This window comes from Ambystoma mexicanum, chromosome 1p, assembly GCF_040938575.1.
Source record: "Ambystoma mexicanum isolate Mex_15411 chromosome 1p, UKY_AmexF1_1, whole genome shotgun sequence".
Classification (NCBI taxonomy): domain Eukaryota; kingdom Metazoa; phylum Chordata; class Amphibia; order Caudata; family Ambystomatidae; genus Ambystoma; species Ambystoma mexicanum.
Window position 1 is genome coordinate 982,949,078 of NC_090921.1, and position 21,439 is coordinate 982,970,516.

General features: G+C 43.9%; 1 protein-coding gene across 7 annotated transcripts in view; it reads right to left on the reverse strand.

Annotated features, from left to right (window-relative positions):
* CNGB1 (cyclic nucleotide gated channel subunit beta 1) overlaps positions 1-21,439 on the reverse strand; it is a 1,007,057-nt gene that overhangs the window by 153,270 nt on the left and 832,348 nt on the right. For 6 of the 7 annotated variants that reach the window (XM_069654372.1, XM_069654395.1, XM_069654388.1 and 3 more), the window contains one exon: positions 1,667-1,731. In XM_069654372.1, coding sequence (XP_069510473.1) covers positions 1,667-1,731 — 65 coding nt within the window. Of the gene's footprint in view, positions 1-1,666; positions 1,732-18,144; positions 18,537-21,439 lie in introns of those variants that run through there. The other variant, XM_069654403.1, reaches the window with a different exon arrangement.

Consider the following 21,439-nt stretch of genomic DNA (forward strand, 5'->3'; position numbering starts at 1 on the left):
ATGTGCATTCAGGCCGTCGTACATTTCTATGAAAGCCATCAAGTCTCTTTAAGCATTCTTTTAATCACAAGATGAGGACTTTAATGGTATTGGATTATGAGGTTTTCTGATGATCCATTTCCCAAAAAAGGGCACAAAATAAAAACGGTCTGAGGTTTTTCTTATGAAAGTGCTTTTTCCTGCTATTGGCACCAACAGAAAATGTGATTTCCAGAATCACTATCTTCTGTGCGTTCCAAAACAGGTGGAGTTAAAAAAACACATTTTTCACAAATATATTATCACTTTGATGGTTATGTTAAGTATTATTTATACAAAAGAGCAAATAAGCTATAAATTGCCCCTTTGCCCCTGACCTCACCACTTGAAGCTGACCTCGCACTCTGTGACCTATTACCTGTCGGGGGTGGTCCCATGTGATAATGTCACCTGGAATAAGTCACCAGGTAGGCAACTTCTTTTTTCTGACCTCTAAAATACTTTTCCTAAATATTCTAGGAGGGGTGTCATTTTATATCATAAACTCCAATCCTAGAATCTTTGGGGAAAGTGGTTGTTTTCACTGAGGGTGTATTTTTTGGGAAATGTCGCCCCTTGGCGACTTTGTCACTGCACACCTCCGGGGTTGGGGGTATGCTGAAATCACCTGTAGATGTATGCCTCACTCAGAAAGCCATAGTTTCCTGTACCTGCCCGGGGCATTCCTAACATGAAGGTAGATGCCGGTCTTTCTGGGAATATCACCTTTACTACCTGACAGAGGAATCCCCAACTCTCTGGTATCCAGGGATTGTGCAGAAGGATATGTGATTTGCTCATGCAATCCTTTCTGATTATGCCATGTGTAGTCCTCTGTGTGCGGCTGGGGTAGTCTGAACTATCATGTATATGACAGCCTTGCTAAGAAATGCACACTCCTCCCTGTATTAGCCAAGGGGATTGTGAGCATACCTCTACATATTGGCCTAGCTAAGTATGGAACATGTGCTCTGCATCTGCCTGGGGTACCCGTACTTTACTTGTAGATGTTCACCTGTCTTACAATATTATCCCTAACATCATATTTTTATGGAGAACGTTATGCCACATTGCTCTATCTACTCGCTGTATGCTTTGATGACCCATTCATTTGGTTCTGTCTGAGAAGGACTCGCATTTCCCTCTGTAAGCCTGAGTCTCCTACCCTTAATCTACAGATATGGGCCTGCAAGAAGACAAACTACATTTCCCTGTATCTGCCTGGGTCATTCTCAACACACTTTGAGATAGAGGGCCCACTTAGAAAGGGTATGCAATTCAGTGTATATACCCTGAGAGTATCCCGCTTCCCTTTGTAAATGCAATGCCACATGCTAGTTCTCTGCATTGTGCCCCCTCAACCCTCCTGTAAAAGTCAGGGCTTGTTATGAAGTCTAGAGTTTCCTTGGATCTTCCCTAAGTATCCTTCAACCACCTGTGGATGCAATCCTTGCAAAGAATGTCACGTGTTACCCTGTATCCGCCCGGAGTCTCCTGAACACTCACCTGTAGATGTAGGCCTTGCCGAAGATGTCACGTGTTACCCTGTATCCACCCGGAGTCTCCTGAACACTCACCTGTAGATGTAGGCCTTGCTGAGGATGTCACATGTTACCCTGTATCCAACCGGAGTCTCCTGAACACTCACCTGTAGATGTAGGCCTTGCTGAGGATGGCTTCCAGTCGGTTGTTGAACTCAAAGAAGGCCATATACTAGTAGAAAAGTAGGAGAAAGATCAGTCACTTCAGGCAGACCCATCACATGTGCAAAGCACAACTATATTCAAGGCAAAAAGTACATTGTGTCGAGCCATCCCACACAAAAAACATGACTCAAGATGTATAATTTCTCCAGGAACCTAAGTCCTGAAGAGTAAAAGGACTGACAAATAGCACTTATAAATGATCGGAAAGGGGTGGCTTGGCCCTGCAGGACCCCCGCCTTCTTTTACGTCAAAATTATCCCTTCAAAAGTGTTCACTCAAATGCAATACACCAGCCTCTTCCAGTTCTCCATCCAATGGTCTTATTCAGTCATGTTCACCTATAGGGTCATTACAGGCGGCCCTTCTTTTATTGGAGTTGTTATATTCATAAAATGCCTTTTACTGAGGTTTCATGGCACACTAGTCTCTGAATCGAGAACAATTCTCTTCTGGAAGGATTGTAATCCTGACAAAGTGTCTCCCAAAAACAACAGGTACCTTCTAGGGAAATCAACAAATAAGGTACAACCCCTCCACCCTCCGCCCCCCAAAAGCACCAACATACTTATAAATCAACAAACAAAACAAACCTCTAAACAAAGGAGACACCTCCTTGCAAATGTAGGCGTGCCACAGTGTTTTGTATTTCTCATAACTCCCTGGACGTGCATGAGCCATAGGCATAGAAGATCCACAGCCCTAGCGCGGGGAGGAGGGGGGGGGAATTATGAGTGGCTAACACGAACAGCAAAGCCCATAAGGCTATGCTGGCATGAGTTCAGTCTCTGCCCAGGGCGCTGGCACGCCCAGTGACGTGTGAGGCATCACCTATGAAGACGTGTTGTTCTCGCCTGGGACCCAGAACAGTGATCTGATGGGTGCTAGTCACCAGACCATGTGCCTTGGTGCCAAATGAAAGTGACTGTTGCAGACAGATGTTATGTCACGTGAGTGGAATTGTAGAGATCTTGCCAGCCGCTGTAAAGACATGTCCCTCAAGGCCAGAGGATCTTCTGTAGGAAGCTGATTGTTAATGAGCTAATACATTTTTTTTTTTCAAAAACAATTTATTAATTTTCACAAATAACATAAATAACACCAGTAAAGGTAACAATGTCTCACATTAATCAGAGAGAATGAAATTTACAAAATAACATAAGCATCATAAATAGTTCATACCAATAAATGACCAACCCTAGTGAAACACAACCAACATATTGACAGGAAATACAAAAGACAGCACAAACACAAAAGACAACACGAATGACATCACAAATGGAAAGAAGAAAAAAACAAAAAAAGGAACCCCACCAACCTTACCATGAATACCATTGCTATCAAAGCAACCCAACCTTCGTGTTAATCATAAAGAGCCATAAACGGACCCCATAGCTTCATGTAATCCTCCTCCTTATCCTTATTACTAAATGAAACCTTATCATATTGTGCCAAAATATGCAACTCCGTCAACCATTTATCAACATTAGGCTCTTTTCTCGTTTTCCAAATCCTGAGTATTAACTTAATCGCTATCCTTATGGCCCTATCAATCCAGCAAGAATGTCTCCTAGCTCTTCCACACCTATCTTTACGGGAAAGTAAAATTATATTTACTGCTGATCTCCGCAAAACAATACCAAAAATCAAATCAATCCTATCAATTACTTCCATCCAAAATGCCCGCACTCTTGGGCAATCCCACAGTAAATGCAATAAAGCACCCTTATCAACATCACAACACCAACACAAATCATTAGGCCGTAGCCCCAATTTAAACATCTTAACTGGTGTCCAATACAGCTTCCCAACAACATTCTGTCGAATTAAACGTTAACCCATATCAGGTCCCAAATTTAAATTAACCTTCAGAATATTTCTCCAATCTACTTCAGAAATGTCATCCTGAACATCATCCGACCAAATTTTTCTCAATCTAGACCATGCAAATTGGAGTTTCTCATCAATAGGCATTAGTTGCATAAAAGTACATACCCTGTATTCTTGACCCTCTAACAACTTACTAATCTCTGTTTTCTTTTCAATAGAACCATCAGCCATATCCATCCTCCTATTTATCAAAGAAACTAAAGCCAAGTATCTATTCCTTTCACTCTGCCTCAAACTGTATCTATCCTGTAATTCCACAAAACTCAACAACTGGTCTCCATCCATCACATCTGCCAGCCTCAGAATTCCTTTATTTATCCAACTGATCCAATTCAAACATTTATTATCAATCTGCAATGCTTCATTATACCATATAGAACCATCAGGGCTGAAACCATAACTCTGTCCATTTTCTCTAAACCACGTCCCCATCACCTGTCTAGTTGCCACTGTCGGAATAAACTTCAATCTCTTATTTGGTAATTTATCCATACTGTATATATTCCCTAGGTCAAACGGTGCACAAATGTCCCTTTCCATGCGCAACCAAATTGGTTCTTTTGCATTCCGTTCTCTAAAGTAATATGAGCTTTTTTTAAAGTAAAAAGGCTTTGTAATATTTTATTAAATCAGGGAACAAGGGGCCTCATTACGAGTCAGGCGTTAAGGGTTTTACGGCGCCGTAAACGGCGCCGACCCTTAACGCCTGATTACAAGGTCCCTTTGCGGGATGGTGATTTTAACGCCTGCTTTTGCAGGCGTTAAAAACCATGCCGCAAAGTACGGTGCTAAGTACGGTGCCGCAATTTGCGGCACCGTACTTAGCGCCTTCCCCATTCCAATTATGCCCTATGGGGCAAAAATGGGAATGGGGAAGGGCCATGGCGGAAGGGGGAATTACCACTCCGCCAACCTCGGAATAGGGTGGTAATTCCCCATTCCGCCATGGCGGAGTCGGAGAGTTACTGGCATGGACCATGGTGCTATAGCACCATGGTCCATCCGCCAGGGTCGTAATGAGGCCCAAGGCCTTTTTCCAGGACCCCACAAAAAATAACAAAAGAGTTTTTCAATTTTGATTAACTGTTTTTTTATATAACAACAACGGGATGGATTGGAGAACATATAAGAGCTTTGATAAGAGGACCATTTTGATCGCATTCATCTTTGCCCATAAATTCAATGTCAATCTCTCCCATCTCTTAATCAATAATGACATATTCGCAGCTACCAAGTCCAAATTAAATTGCAGCAGTTTCTTCAAATCTCCAATAATATGTATTCCTAAATATTTGACACCCCCTGGTGACCACTTACAATTCCACGAATGCAAAACATTACAATCACATTGGCTAGACAATGGAAAGATCTCAGTTTTATCCCAATTCACTCTATGTCCTGATAGTTCACCCACTTCCTGAAACATAGTTTTTATTACATCACCACATACTTCAGGATTTGACAGCATAAGAAGCATATTGTCAGCATACGATAAAACTTTAACTTTAACTTTTCCAACTATAATTCCTTTAATAATCTTGCATTGTCTAATATACGTAGCAAGTGGTTCTAACACCAAATCAAACAAAAAAGGTGATAACGGACAGCCTTGTCGCGTACCCCTCAGTAATGGAAATTATTTCGAAATTACTCCATTAACCAAAACTTGGGCCCTAACATCGCTATTAGTACACTCTACCATTTTCATGAAAATTGGGCCAAATCCCATTTTCATTAAAGTGTATTCCAGAAATGTCCAGTTAACCCCTAGGCTTTTTCAGCATAAAAAAAAAACCATAACTTAATTTGAGTCCTTTCCAAAACATTCACCAACCACATTTAACACAGTTCTGATATTGTCATAGCCATACCACCTTGGAATGAAATTCACCTGAGACTCATCAATCAGATCTCCCACACATAACCTTAACCTATTGGCCCAAATTGTAGTGAAAATCTTAAGATCTACATTCAACATTGAAATAGGTCTATAGTTTCCACACTTAGTATGATCTTTATTAGGTTTCGGGATCACAACAATCAATGCCTCTTTCATTGATACACACATCACTCCTGATGCTATAAATTCATTATAAAGTTCACACAAAATTGGTGCCAATTGAACATCACATTTTTTATAAAATTCTGAGACTACTATGCCATCAGAACCTGGCGATTTTCCATCTTTCATTTGTGGTATGGCAGTACTAACTTCTGCAACCTCAATTGCAGAGTCAAGTCAAGTCTGCTTCTCTAGAGCTAGTTTAGAGAGAGACATTTTCTCAAAAAATGATTCTAATCTATCAACAGCAGGATCACTGTCCTCCCTATACAGTGTTTCATAAAAATCCTTGAAACATCCACAGATGTCTCTATTCCTATGTAAAGTACTGCCTTCGTCAGTTTGAATAGAAGCAACACAGGTATCAGTCCCAAACAGACTTAATACCAGCCAAATCTATATTTTCTTCAAAGTAATGTCCACTAAATGCATCTAAGCCCTCTGTAGCCAAACTATCTTTTAGTGCGTTAGCTTGCATTCTCCATCTTCTCGTTTTGGCACCTACATGGTCCAAAAGTAACTGCAAATCCAATAAAGCATGATCAGAGATACCCCTTTCCAGTATATTTGTGGAGACCGTCTGACTACTCAAGGTATCACTAATAAAGAAATAATCAATTCTTGATTATAAGTCATGAACAGGTGAATAAAAGGAGAATTCTTCTTCATCATCATGAAGTTCCCTCCATATATCTATAAGTTTGTATTTAAACACAAACACCTTTAATTCTCCACCAATCTTCTCATTGTAATATCTACATTCCGATTTCCAATTTCCGATCCATCCTACTATTCATCACTATATTAAAGTCACCTCTTAACACCACCGATTCACCCTCCATACCATCCAGCAAAAGGCCTAATTGACTGAGAAAAGATACAGCTGGCGAGCACGGTGCTTATACAGTACCAATTGTCATTTTTTTTCCATCATGGAGTATGTCAAGTAAAAGGATTCTACCTGACTCATCTGCAACCATCTTTTCAACCTTAATCAATAGGCCTTTCCTAAACAATATAATCACCCCTCTAGATCTAGAGTCATAACAATTCGAGACAACACTAGAGTATTTGGAATTGGTGAAATACCTTTCATTTTGTTCATCTAAATGAGTTTCTTGAAGGAAAATCATATCAGCTCTATTCTTCCATAATCTTGCCAAAACCTTGTTTCTTTTCACAGCACTACCAATTCCCTTTACATTCCATGAAACAAAAGTCAATGCAACCGTAACTCTCTATTCAGTTAAGTACAATTATGCAGTATCTATCAAGTTCAAAAGGTAGGGCCCGAAAAGTTAAAAGCAACAAGTAAGGAAAGGGTAGACACAACAACAAAAGACACATATACGGACAAACAAACATAAAGCAAAAGCTTTGCATAACATTTCCAGTCCGATAAACATCAGACTTGAAATAAGCATATACATCAATTACAACATTCTGAACTATAACCACCAGAAACGAAACCTATGCCCAAACAATATAAGTATCACAAATAATATTGTCCCTATAATAATAATTATGTGAACTCCCGTATCTCTTTTAACTCTTTATGCCAATGCCCGATAACTGCATACTCATGTATCATACTTAAATTTCAATGTTTCTCACCAATCACAACCTTTTAACTCACCTAACTAACTACGTAAAAGTAACTAATAATCACAGACATCTTTATTGCCCATCCAGAATCCCTCTTCTTCGTGAACGTCAACATATATATATACAATCCCCTTAAACCACTAAATCCAAGGCCTTCACTAATCCAATCACTAATTTACGTTACTCCCATTTAAATATAATCATACAAATCCACCTTTCCCTCAAATAAAATGAGCTAAAACTTAATGTATCTTTCTGACTTTTCTGTATGAACCTTATTGTGTAAAACCCTATAAATAACTTGAGGATTGTGAGCTTGGGGGACACATTTTTGGGATGGCGATATTCTGCCGGTTCCCCTGTCTATTTCTGCACAGCTGCATGGAAATAAAAAATAACGCTATTTTTGGTGCCTAGGTTGTAGAAGATTGGATTTATTGCTTGGTGTACACACACGCCAACACACCTCCTAATGAACCTATCAAACTCTTAATAAAACAAAACTCCTCCCGATAACCCCCTTAACAAACTAGCGAACACCCTTAGAACCAAACCCTACCCAAACTGTAAACCAAGTCCCCCCCTTTCCAACCAACTTGGTCCCTTATAGATCTTCCAACAAACCAACACACCACCTTATAGACAAACCCACCCTCCTAAATTCCAACACACCTCCTTAAAAAGTAGTAAACTGTTGAAGAGATAATACCCCTCCATAACTCCACACTTCAGTACAAATCAACAGCCTGTCAAGACAATGTATCTCCTTGGCTGTCAATATTTCCTTCAACATTATGCACCAGTGTCAAGAACAACTCATCTTTCTTAAACCAAAATCCCCTTCCACGCAAACACAACTCAGTGTAAGTGAAGGCCTCTCTTTTCAATAACAACCATGCCGCTCCCCATGCCACTCCCCATGCCGCTCCCCATGCCGCTCCCCAAGCTACTCCCCATGCCGCTCTCCATGCCACTCCCCATGCTCCTCCCCATGCCGCTCCCCATGCCACTCCCCATGCCGCTCCCCATGCCGCTCCCCATGCCGCTCCCCATGCCACTCCCCATGCCGCTCCCCATGCCGCTCCCCAAGCTACTCCCCATGCCGCTCCCCACGCTCTCATGCCTCCTAGTCTGTTGTTCAAAACCAGCCATGAATGCAAGCACGGGCACGGGTACAGGGAGGAGTGTAACGGTGCATATACCCACTTCCCCCAGCTTCGCTTCTTTCCTATTGAATTCTTGAGGTGACGACCACCATGAACACTGAAATATCACTATACCTTCCACCTTCTGACCCGGGGTACCGTTAATGTGATTTCTGGATGGTCTTTGAAGGTACACATGCATCCTAAAGCAGAGGCAGAGAGGTTTTGCCATAGCGTTTGAGATCATATATAAACAAGCACTGACAAAGCCAAAACTCTTGGCTGACGAAAAGGTACGGGATAGCCATTCATCAGGCACTAACATCAAATGCCCTGGAACTCACACCATATGCCGGCTACTTCCAACCTATTAACAGGAAGTACCATCATTTGTCAAGTAATGCCATAATATGTACTTGTACTCACAACATATGTCATGTTAAGAACAACAAATATACATGTTGTATCCTGACTCGTGCCATCTAAATTGACCAGACCTAGAACTCAACAACTCGCAACAATTTAATTCCTATCCTGCTCATGGTCACGTGACAACCCACCTCAACCGGTAGTCACCAGCACACCTCTGCACCAGTGACTCCACCGGCTCCCGCCTCCTCCCGCCAAGAGCCTCCACACAGAAACCAGCCAAAGCCTCCACATGGGTGCCAGTGTCGCTCCAGGGCTGCCGAACCAGAGAATGATCTGCACTGCCCCATGCCATTTCTGTCAGATGAGGTCTTTCACCCGCTCCATAACCAAAGCACCGTGGCTTGCCCATCTAACCGCCACAGACAAACTTTCTATGCACGGTCCCTGCATTCTGCCACATGCATCAAGACCAGCCTGACTCCTGCTTGACTCCACCCTTGACGGTGACTTGTGATGACTTCGCTCCACTTGGCGAGATTTGCTGCATATACGGAACAGAAGACTGCGGCTCCCGTGAACGAGTGTCTGATCAGCCCCTCACAGTCCACAATAATATATACATGTTGTAATGAAGTGCCCTGCCTGGTGCCAAGAGAGGGACTCATGAAAGAGGATGCTTCTCTTCACTGCCCTCGGAAGCCTGTGTGGGACAAATGCAGAGCACCCTCTCCCTAATTAAGAGAATCTGTAGCGTCCACTAAGCAGACCCAAAATCTTAGTGAGCGAAAAGAAACACTTTGTTTCATTGAAGTACATTTCATTACATGATACAATGTTGCAAACTTGCGGTTGTTTGACTGTGCATTAAAAGAATGATCACAACCGACGTCCGCTCCAAACTTGTAGAACAATGAACTGAAGAATTTGGAATGTAGACTTCGCAGCATGTGGGTCCTCGATTACACACCTCAGTATCTAAACACATCTAAATAATAGGCACCTTGGCCCAGCCAGTAATTTCTAGGTTTTTATGTCGAGCAGTTGTGTAATGGCACTGGCATATGCACGAGGGGTTGCCTGGGTGGGAGTTGGGAAGGAGGGAGAGCTCTGACTAAGAGCACCACAATCGTTACTTGTGTAACTCTTTCATATTCTTCGCAATTTGTTTGGACCTATTGCACAGTGAAAACTTACACCATGGGGGGAAGGGGTGAGTGGAGCTGCTAACATATGTCAGGTGGCTTCAAGCGACCAGGCTAGGCAGTATTGTCTGTCGAAAAGAAGCGCATCATCTGAAGGAAGCCTCCAAGGCATTGCGCTTACAGTGTAGCCTTTGTGGCAGATTTCAGGAATGGGCAGATACTCTTGGGAAGGCACTGACGCTGGCCTAATTGAGGTGCCATGTGAATGTGGTCTCTCTGGAACAGGAAGACTGTGCTGAGTGTATGCTTTTGAAACACATGACCCACTCTATCTGGCAATGGTGGCCTTGGTTGCCTTGAATCCAGGTCAAAAACCTCATTGAGTCACAAGAAGGTCTTGTCCTGTGGAAATAAAACGTTAAGGTCCTGGCCTGGTCCAAATTATGCAGAGCCTCTTCCGCTGGCGAATTACAGAACCTAAGCTGAAAAACGATTACCTATCATTTCTGGTTCTGATGAAAGTGATGGACAGAATTGTCCTTAGAACCACCATATCTGCTTGGAAAACTCGGCAGGGCTCCTTACATGATAAAGGCTGCAACTCGCTCACCCTCCTGTTGATTTTCCTATTTAACTGGCCAGTAAATCGGGATAATGCGGCTTGAGATTTCTGGTGTTAAGCTTTTGATCACACTGTCTCGGGAGGATAGCTCTGGGGCAATGTGCTCGCCTTGGAAGCAAGACGACACAGAGGACCACAGGTTCGATCCGCGGGTCCGCGCTTAGAAACCTCTGGGTATTAAGCGCGTTATAAATAACCTATGATATCCTATCATATCACTAGTGTTCCTGGTGTGATTGCATGCTTATTGTTGGGAGGCTGTGAACAGTGATGCCAGTGGTCTGACAGTAATTGGAAGCATGATATTTACAGAGAGTGATTACCTTAGTGACTGCATGACTGGATAAATGACCATAAGGACTTGTGACAGGACATGGAAGCAGGCAGGGATGCCATTGCACCAAAATGCCAGGGGTAGCGGAAGTGACATCACACAACCCTTGACCCCCTGATGACATCACAGGAAGTGATGTCATTTGACCCCACCCCAAAGTGATATCGTGGGAAGCGACGGAACACAACATTTCACCCACTGACAAAACAGGAAGTGGCATCACATAGCATTGTACACTACCAAAAATATGGTTACGACATCACTATAATGTGATGTACATTTCATAAAAGAATGGATCGCCATATGTATCGTTAAGATCAGTGTGTATTTGGCCCATATTACCAAATTACTGCAGATGTCCATGACCAAATGATAATGATGTGTTATTGTATAGCAATTACGCTTAAGCGCTTTATATAGAAAAAATATACACCCAATATCACCCAACCTGTGTTGGTACTCATTTATCGACCTCAGAAGGATGAAAGGCTGAGTTGAGGCGTTTGAGAACAGACTAAGGGCCTCATTACACGGATGGCGGTAGGGATTTACCAGTACCGGTAAAATACCGGTACCGGTAAATCCCTACCGCCTTACTACGAGGTCCCTTTGCGGGTTGGGGGATTTAACGCCTGCTTTTTGCAGGCGTTAAAATCCAACCCGCTAAGGGACCTTGGAGCTAATTACGGCACCGCAAAATTGCGCTGCCGTAATTAGCGCCTTCCCCATTCCCATAGAGCCCTATGGTGCAGAAATGGGAATGGGGAAGGGCAATGGCGGAAGGGGGATTTACCGCCCCTCCAACCTTGGAATGGGGCGGTAAATCCCCTTTCCGCCAAGGCGGTGCCGGTATTTTACCGGCATGAGCCATGGCGCTAATAGCGCCATGGCTCACCGCCTACCGTGTAATGAGGCCCTAAATCAGTGACTCACCCCCTGAAGTGTGCCTGAAATAAACCTTTAATGAGTCTAGCAATTATTGTATGGAATTCCAGAAAGACACATGATTTTGTATTTCTATTTTTTCTTATTTAGGGTCAGTGCTGGACGTGTTAGACTTGTGGCACTCCTGTTCTTATTTTTCTTCTTTTTTTTAAGGGGCCTGAATATGAAAGCCAGCCACTCCAGAAATGAAGAGCCACATGGTGCTGGCCACAGCCAAGGAGCTCGCATTACAAAAAAAAAGGTCGCAAGGGAGACCACAGGGTTCGCAGTAGCGACCTCTGGCGACCCCTAAATTACGTCCCTGGAAGCAGGAGCTGTCTGGGAGGAGAAGGTGTGAGGTAGTTTAAGGGAGTAGACTGTTTCCAGGTGAGTGATGCCATCCTTGACTGAGAGGGAACCCACCTAGGATTAACACAAAACCTCCCCTTCCCTTGACCTCAAAATAAGTGATAGAGAGAATTCCTCTTGCCCACATTATAGGAGAAACTGCAGACTAATTAGAGTGTGCACACCAGAATAATATAGCATATTTGTATGGGGGATATGAGACTGCTATGGTGGTTTCTACGGCTTACTAAGTTATCAGTCCATACGCAACAGGACCTTTGTTTCTGGGTCCTAATGTAAATAAAATGTCCATGGGCTCCGGGTAAGGGGGGGGGGGCATGAAGATCTACTATCTTTCTCTAGCTCAGCGGCAACGTGCTCGCCTTGGAAGCAAGATGACACGGAGCAACACAGGTTCCGGTTCCGTCCCCGGGTCCGCTCTTAGAAATCTCTGGGTATTAAGCATGTTCTAAATAAGCTATCATATCATCCATATAATTCCCTTAAAATATAGTTCTTAACGATTCTTCTGTGTCTCTGACTAGGAAGGATTAGTAAGGCAATGTACTTTTCTTTTATGGGGTATACCTGCTTTCTGGCGAAGGGATCCATAGTGACACAACATTTCTGAGTCATAATACAAGGTTGGGCGGTATATGGAAGGTTGCTGATTTCTATTTACAATTTCTACATATATTCTAAGGAGTCTGAATTCCCCCAGCAACAGAGCACGGCTCTTGCAGTTTTTAAAGGCCCATAAAGACTTTTGATACATTCAAGAGATCCTTCTGCACCTTAACAGGCATTTTTCCGTTCAATATCTTGCCAAGGAGAAGAAAGAGGGTGTGGGAATCATGTTACATGGTGAAATTCATTTTGAATTGGAAAAGTAAGTAATGGATAGAAATGGAAGATATTACCTCTTGGTGGGTTCCTTAGAGGGCCTGGGAATGAGCATGGCCACAGTGCATGCTCTCATTCAGGGACTTAAACCGTTCTTTGATCAATTCATTCAACACTGTTGGAATGTGAGGAGAGTTGCTTGATAGTGATGGGGGATTTCAATATGGTGATGGACCTGAGCCCACATAGATCCAAATGGAATAGTTGGGCTACCCATCAGGCGCCTAAGAGCACAGTGCATCTCTTCAAGGATAGTGGCTTGATAGTGGAGGATGCAACACTGGGGGAATAGTGAATGTGCCTTATGTTCCCTCTCTCACACTAGACTTTATAATGGCAGGAGATTCTCTCTTTTTAGGCGATTCCCTTCTTTCATCTATAGTGGACTCAAGCATTGGTGATATATTCATCTCAGGAGGATAGCTGAGCGGCAACGTGCTCGCCTTGGAAGCAAGGCGACGCGGAGCAACAGAGGTTTGATCCCCGGGTCCGCGCTCATAAACCTCTGGGTATTACGCGCATTATAAATAACCTATCATATCATATCACTTGGTACAATCATGCACCAGTTTTTTGCAACCTCTCCTTGCTGCGAGGATAGCCCCGGGGCAACGCAGCCGTCTTGAAAACAAGATAGTGCCGAGCAGCATGAGTGACACCCGGTCCTGCGCATAGAAAATGCGGTTTGGCAAGAAGCATCTTATAAAATCAATTGAAGTAAAATATTTTCTCCATAGCATCTCAACAGAAGGGCTGTAGACTTTGTTGAGGAGTGAACTTGAGGTAGACATTTAAAATATTTCCTAACCAGCATCTTGGGTGGAATTGGTGAACACACTAAATGGGAAGCTTTCAAGGCCACAGTGAGTGGGAGGTTTATAGGAAAAAAATCCAGGTTTAAGGCACTGCGAGCCTGCGAACATGAGAAGCGTACAGTGAAGCTGTGAGTCTTAGAAGTGAGATATAGGCAAATAGGTTTTTAGAAAGCATTTCACCAGTGGCAATTGGCGAAGAACCAGTTAAACCTAATTAGTGTTAATAAAGCAAAGTATGCTGTGTGCTGAATTAAGCAGAAATACTTGGAATTGGACAAAAGTGCAGGTAAGCTTTTCGCTTGTAAATTGAAAGCAAAGACAGCGGCCTGTTATATAAAATCTCTTAAAGATAAAGATGGAACAAAACAGAAAACTAATTGGATAAGCTGCCCTTGTTTAGGGAAAACTATTTTGGGCTAGACATTTCAAGTTGCAAGCTGCTAGCCAGTCGTAAAAAGTCACTTGCCACCTAATTTCTACGTATACACACAGCACACCATTTCTTACTCGCCAAGAGTCAATTATAACTAGCTAAGAGCTAGTGGCAAGTGTACATTTTGCAACCTCAATTTCTGCTAAAAACATGAGAGGGTTGTGAATCCCTGGTTTTCTCTCTGGCTGCAACTTGTCCTCAGTGTCCCACATGAGAGTAAGCTTATAGATAGCGAAAACATGGAGCAATTCGTTTTATTTGTTTTAAATGTGGCCAAAATAAACAGAACACAGAGCCCAGATGGACTATGGGCGCTATTTTTAAAGCATTGTCCCATATGTTGTTGGACTTGTTGCACACTCTCCTCTACTGAACTATGTTTACAGGGACGGTAATTCCCCAATGAGCAAGGATCTCGGTCCTGCCAAAACCTGGATGTGATTCTATGGTTTGTGGTTATTACCACCCGATGGCACTGTTGAACTCTGATGTTTAGATATATAATGATAATGATGTGTTATTTATATAGCGCCTTAATCCAAAACGCTTTCCAGAGAGCATATTTACATACAATATCACCCAACCGAAATTGGTATATACATGCTAGCACTCTTGAAAATAGGCCAGAAGACATTCTTCCTAAGCAGAAAGATCAGGATCAGTAAGGATTTGTTAATGGAAGACAAGCTTCAGATAAGGTTGGGTGAATTGGAAATGAAGAGAGGGTCCCTGGAATGCCCCCTTGATCCTCATAAGCATGACAGCCTGAACATCCAGAAATTCAAGATACCAGTCACTTTTTGGCCAGCCAAAGGATGGCCAGTGACATCCACATATGTGAACAGATATTCTCTCAGACAACCATGCAAACCTTATCCAGCTGACGTCTTTTTGGATACAGGGTCCTCATTGATCATGGATGGAGGTGCCTGACTGGACCTGATCGACTAACGATGAATATCTAACTGTGCTTACGTCATTAGAGACACCATGACATAGCAACGTTACTTATGAAGCAAACTCGCATCCCTGCACGAAGTTACATGGACACACACTTGCACACACAAAGAACATGCTTACACACTTCTGTAGATAGAGGACAGATACATATACATACTGTCGAAAGCCTTTATTATTTTCTCTCATTAGCCAAATGCTGAAATGCAGAAACACAAGGAAATAAGAGATACAGAGCAAGCTTGCAGCCGCTTATTGCAGCTAACCATATGGAGCTACAGGATCATATAAGGAACCTGGAAGAACCAAAATACTACTAACTTACAGGAAGAATATCACAATATAGACATGTAGCAATTATGGCATTACTACAGTAGAAATACATGAAGCTAAAGGCCACAGAATGAGAGGCAAAGAAAAGCAGAATTAGGTTGCATGAAGCACCAGGCCAGGGCTTGCAGCCAAGGTCAAAGACGAGCAGAACATTCCTAGGCCTCAGAGACAAGGAGCCACCTGCAAAATAGCAGAATAAATCCTCACTAATTGCAGACCAGAAACCTCAGTTTTGAGGTCTTCACCCACGTGGTGCAGCCGAGCCGAACAATGGCCATTTACTTGTGGTGGGAAGAGGCGCAGTTCCCAGCGAAGCAGACACAAAGTGATACATGTGTTATTTTACAATGTTGTAACCCTGTAGGCACTCTCTAAGGCAAAAGTGGTTATACTGATGGCAACAATGGGGACACATAGGGCCTCATTACATGGTAGGCGGTAAGGGCCGGTAATCCTTTATCGCCCTACTACGAGGTCCCTTAGCGGGTCCCTTCCCTAACGCCTTACCAGGCGTTAGGGAAGGGACCCGCTAAGGGACTTCAGAGCTAATAACGGTACCGCAAATATTAGCTCCTTCCCCATTCCCACTGAGCCCTATGGGGGCTCAAATGGGAATGGGGAATGGTTCCCGGAATGGGGACTTACCGGGTCCTCCAGGGTCGGAATGACCCGGTAAATCCCTATTCCGGGAATACGGACCCGGAATGCGGTAAGGGGGTAGCCATGGCGCTAATAGCGTCATGGCTACCGCCTACCGTGTAATGAGGCCCACAGTCTTTCTCATCACCTTGAGAAGGTGCACAGAGCGCTGAGAACAGAGCTGGGCCCCAGGCCTGGGGAGATCAGCTCCAGCCAGGGAACACAAATCCAGGGGTGGATGGCAAAGGGCAAAGACCAATGGTAATCCTATGACCATGCAACAATGTAATAGATAGTTTCTGGGGAAGGTTCAGGCAAATCCACCTGACATGCAAGGGCCAGTCAGATAACCTCTATACGTGCTGTCTATAGGTAATACTACCTCAGCCACTCAATCAGGTGGGCTCTTAGGTTTTTGGGGAAGAGCCCTGATTTGTGATGTCAAACCTCAACAAAAGCAGCCCCTGACACAGGCTCAGGAGCTGTGATTGCTGGAGAATTCTGTTTTTCCTGTATGATCCATTTCTGCTATGGAAAATAAAGGACAGTTCTAACTTGCCCTTGGCTGAGTTCTCCATCTACATGCCGGGGGTTGGTTTGTTGGGCCCTGGGGACTTCAGCCGGGTCAAATGACCCTTCCTGAGAGAAGTAATGGTAAAAAGTGTGTTTGAACTTAAACCCCTGGCCTTAGTCCCTGCATTGCTGAGACTTTTTAGGAGTTTCAGAAGATAGCAGGCTTCATGGTTAACCTAGACAAGAGGGAACATTTGAATATTTATTTAGCAGATTGATGAGTTGAGGAAGTATGTGCACATTTTCCCTTTTGCGGGGCAACTTCTAAAGGTACATATTTGGGTGTTTCTATTACTAGATATTCTTCTGGAATAAATGCAGTCAATTTCCCCCCACTGATGCTTCAGATTCGGGCAGACCTCAACTCATAGAGGACATTGGTACTGTCTTGGTTCTGGCGGACAACCTCAATTAAGCTTTCGGTCATGTCAAGCGTGCTCTATCTGTTCATAACCTTGCCAGTGCCAGTGCCTAGTGGTCGTGTCTGCAGAAAAATCTCTTAGCCTTTGTGTGGAAGGGCTCCATATATAGATTGGCTAAACACATGTTTTGACCCCAGGAAGATGTGGACTGAGCTTTCCTAATATAGTTACCCATAACTATGCAGCACAATCGAGAGCCCTCTGGGACTGGGTTAACCTGGCCTCCTTCAAGATTTGTAATGTGTGGTCCATTGTGATATGTGTTGTGACTATATTAGGCATATCAGCTCCTGTGACCGGTGCCACTATTAGAATAAGGAATAAACTGCCGAGCAGGACTTTTCTAAACTCCCTTCCAGGTGCAGTGACACCTATATATCATAACCCCCAATTCACAATAGCATAAACAAACAATGGGTTTGAGGATGGGAGAAGGGAGTTTCACACTTACTTTCCAAGTTGAAAATGGGACCTTTTGAGGAGGACTAAGCCTACGCTTGCAGCGACGGAATAGAAATGCATGGGTTAACTACAACCCTGACATGGAGCCCTGTCCACCACAGTAAGGGAGCAAGCACTGAGGCACCTGACTACCTGTGAAACATTGTGTTTCTTCTTGCAAGACTTCTGAATACAAACAACAAAACCTATATATAATCAGCCCGTTCTCATTTTCACAAGAGTGCATTAAAAAAAGCTAAAAACAATAAATGTAAAAGGGTAACCATTTCAAGTTGGAAGTTACTAGCCTGGCATTAAAGGTCAAACACCCCCATCTGTTCTCCACATGCACACAGCACACCATTTCTCACTCACCAAGAGTCAATGAAGATTGCCCAAGCGCACAGCGCAGGAAGTCTTGATTCTATTAAAGACACGGAGGTGAGCATTATGCCTTATCTCCTTTAATACTGCTTCACAACAGCTTTTTAAATATTAACTTAACTTTTTTTTACAGTTGAAAAACCATACAACTGTCATAAAAAACAAACTTCCACCCTAAAAGGATATGCAGAATAAACCCAGGGTAGTGATCCAACTACAACTCCCATGAGTCCCAGTAGGCCAGTAGTCCCTAGCCTCAGTCTCGTCCTCCAATGAGGGCTCCTCTGTTAGTATAAGTCTCTCTAGCACTAGGTGCCTTCCTCTTCTTTTTTGATGAACTGACTTCACTCCAGTCATAGACTAGGTAAATAGTGCAGACAAGCTCTCTCTGGCATTGCTATCCTGCGTAGTCTTTTGTCCACTCCGCTGCGCTGCCACGTAATCACTCTCGAGGACTCTTCTGCTCTTCCCCTAAATGAAAAGAGAGTGAGATAGTTAGGGAGGGGAATTCGCTGTCATCCCTATTAGTTCAACTTATATATGTGATACATCTCGAACTAACAGCGACATTCCTCTAGGGAGGGATAATGCTCACCTCCATGTCTTTAATAGAATCAAGACTTCCTGCACTGTGAGGCTTGGGCAATCTTCATTCTATGACAAGACCGGAGGCGAGCATTATGCTCGTTCAAAGCTTTGCACTACTGCCAATGCAATGTTCAATACTGGCTTAAAATAGAAGGTTCTGAACACTGAGTCACTAGGCCAGTCTGCTGCCTTCATGATCTCCTGCAGCGGAATACTGGCTGCAAAAGCTCAGGAAGCCATAGATCCGATTCTAAGTGATCCGACAGCGGCTGATTTTGCTGCGGCCGGAATGTTTGCATGAGAAAGGTGCGAACTACCAAAAGTTTACACCTTTCTCATGCGAACACACTTACATACTACGGGGGCTGCAGGGGTGTCCCCCGCAAAACTTACTTTACAGTATAGTGAGGGGGATGTTGCGGGGGACACCCCTGCAGCCCCTGTTTTTTATTCTTTTTGTTTTGTTTTATTGCGGGTGTGCTGTAGGAGTGTCCCCCGCAACACCCTGCTCTCTATGCCACACAGTATAGTGAGTGGGGTGTTGCAGGTGACACCGCGCAGTCCTTTCTTTTTTTTTTTACTTACCTGCAATGCTACCACCATAGGTCCGAACTTTTGGTGTTCGAACCTTTGGTAGTAGCATTTTTTGGTCGTTTTGTACGGTTGGACCTTTTTTTTCGGTCCGATCGTACGAAACCATATATCCTCTGGCCGAGTGAGCTCCGAAGAGAGAAATGTCTATACCCGCCAGCTCCATCACTTCTCTCACCCATCTTGCTATAGAAGCAGGAGCGACTGCTTTGAAAGGTTTCCTGCGCGCTATTAGGAGCTGGGTCACATTCTGCGGCCTTACTGCTGCTGTCGCTGCTTCATAACATTTTATGCACTCTGCTACGCATAGCTTGCTGTTATCAGGGAAATAAGGGTATGTAATGACTTTAGAATTAGTCTTAGTACACTGCGCTATATTAAATGCTACGCCCTCAGGATAAAAAATCTTCCTGTCAATCTCCAGGGCCTTCACATCTGACACTCTTCTACATGCTTGGGTAATGGGGGCTTGCTTTCTTTAATGCCTTTAAGGAGCCGTGCTAATGCCGGGTGCTCCCCTATTGGTGCTCCGTCCACCAGATCATGACCGGTCGAGATGGATGATCTATACACCCCCACTGTTCTGAATGCCTTTCCGCTAGAAGTTAGGGACGCTAGGAAATTTAAAACCTGCTGTATAGGAGCTGAAAAGGGAGAAATACTTCTCTGCCTGCACCATAGCTCCCAAGCCTCCCAAGCGGAACAATAGCTCCAAATTGTGGACGGCATGCTCTACTTTCCTTCTCTCTCCCCCCCTCCCTCTGCCCTCTCCCCTCTCTTCCTCAATTTCCTTCTCTAGACGGGATCTCCGTAACTTTAACGCTTCTCTCTTCCTTGACTCCTGCTCTTCCTCCCTCCCCCCTCTCTCTGACTTCTCTTCTCTCTCTGCTGATGAAGCTTTATCCTCTCTGTCCTCCTCTATCTCTTCTACTCTCGATCAACTTCACCCCCTTCCTCCTTCCGCCCAACCCGTAAACCCTCTCAACCCTGGCTATCTCCTTATCTGATGTCTATGCATCGCCTCCTCCGTCGCCTTGAGCGGCGCTGGCTCAAACTCCGTTCTCCTTCTAATCAATCTTCCTATTTCTCCTACCATTCTCTCTATGACTCTTGCCTTAGATTGCTAAAAGTATCTACTATTCTAACCTTCTCCAATCCAAAGCCTCCCATCCTCGTTGTATCTTTCAGACATTATCTGTCTTCTTTCCCCTCCTTCTCCTGACCTCTCTGCTAATTCTCCCCGCTCCCCTTCTGATTTTGCGGACTTTTTCTCTTCTAAAATACTCTGTCTTTGCCAAAACATTCTTTCCTCCCCTTCTTACTCCCCTCCTCCCCCTTCAATCTCCTCCCATTCCTCTTACCTGTCTGACTTCTCCCTCATCCTGTCCAAAACTCACCCTAATGCTGCCCCCTCTGATCCCCTCCCCACCCCAACCCATTGATTCCTAAAATCTACCCTTCCCCCTTCCCTACCTCACCTCATTCTTCAATATCTGCCTCTCCACTGCCACCTTCCCTTCCGCTTTCAAACATGCTACTATCATTCCTATTTTGAAGAAACCCTCTGCTAACCCCCTGCTTGCTTCCAACTTCCAACCAATCTCAATTCTACCATTCCTCTCTAAACTTCTCGAACAATTAGTCTACTCTCAAATCTCTACTTTTGTTACCAATCTCTCTCTTCCCCCCCTCTCAATCTGGTTTCCGCCCTAAGCACACTAATGAAACTGCCCTCACCTATGTTCTCAACTCCCTCCTTACTGCTCGCTACTCTAAGCAATCCTCTGTCCTTGTCCTCCTTGACCTCTCTGCAGCCTTTGATACCGTTGATCACCCCTTACTTCTTAACACTCTTTCTTCCTTTGGTATCAGTGGCTCTGTCCTCAACTGGCTATCCTCCTACCTTTCCAACCGCTCTTTTGCTGTCTCCTGGGGTGGTCGTAGCTCTTCCACTCTCCCTCTGGACTTTGGTGTTCCTCAAGGCTCTGTGCTTGGCCCTTTCCTTTTCTCACTCTACACTTCTCTTCTCACCCCCATTATCTCCTCTTTTGGCATTTCTCATCATTTCTATGCAGATGACACCCAGCTATTTCTTTCCTTCTGCTCTTTCACCCCCGAAATACACCAAAATCTTTCTTCCTGTCTTACTGCTAATAAAAACTGGATGTCTTCCCACTTTCTTTCCCTCAACTCTG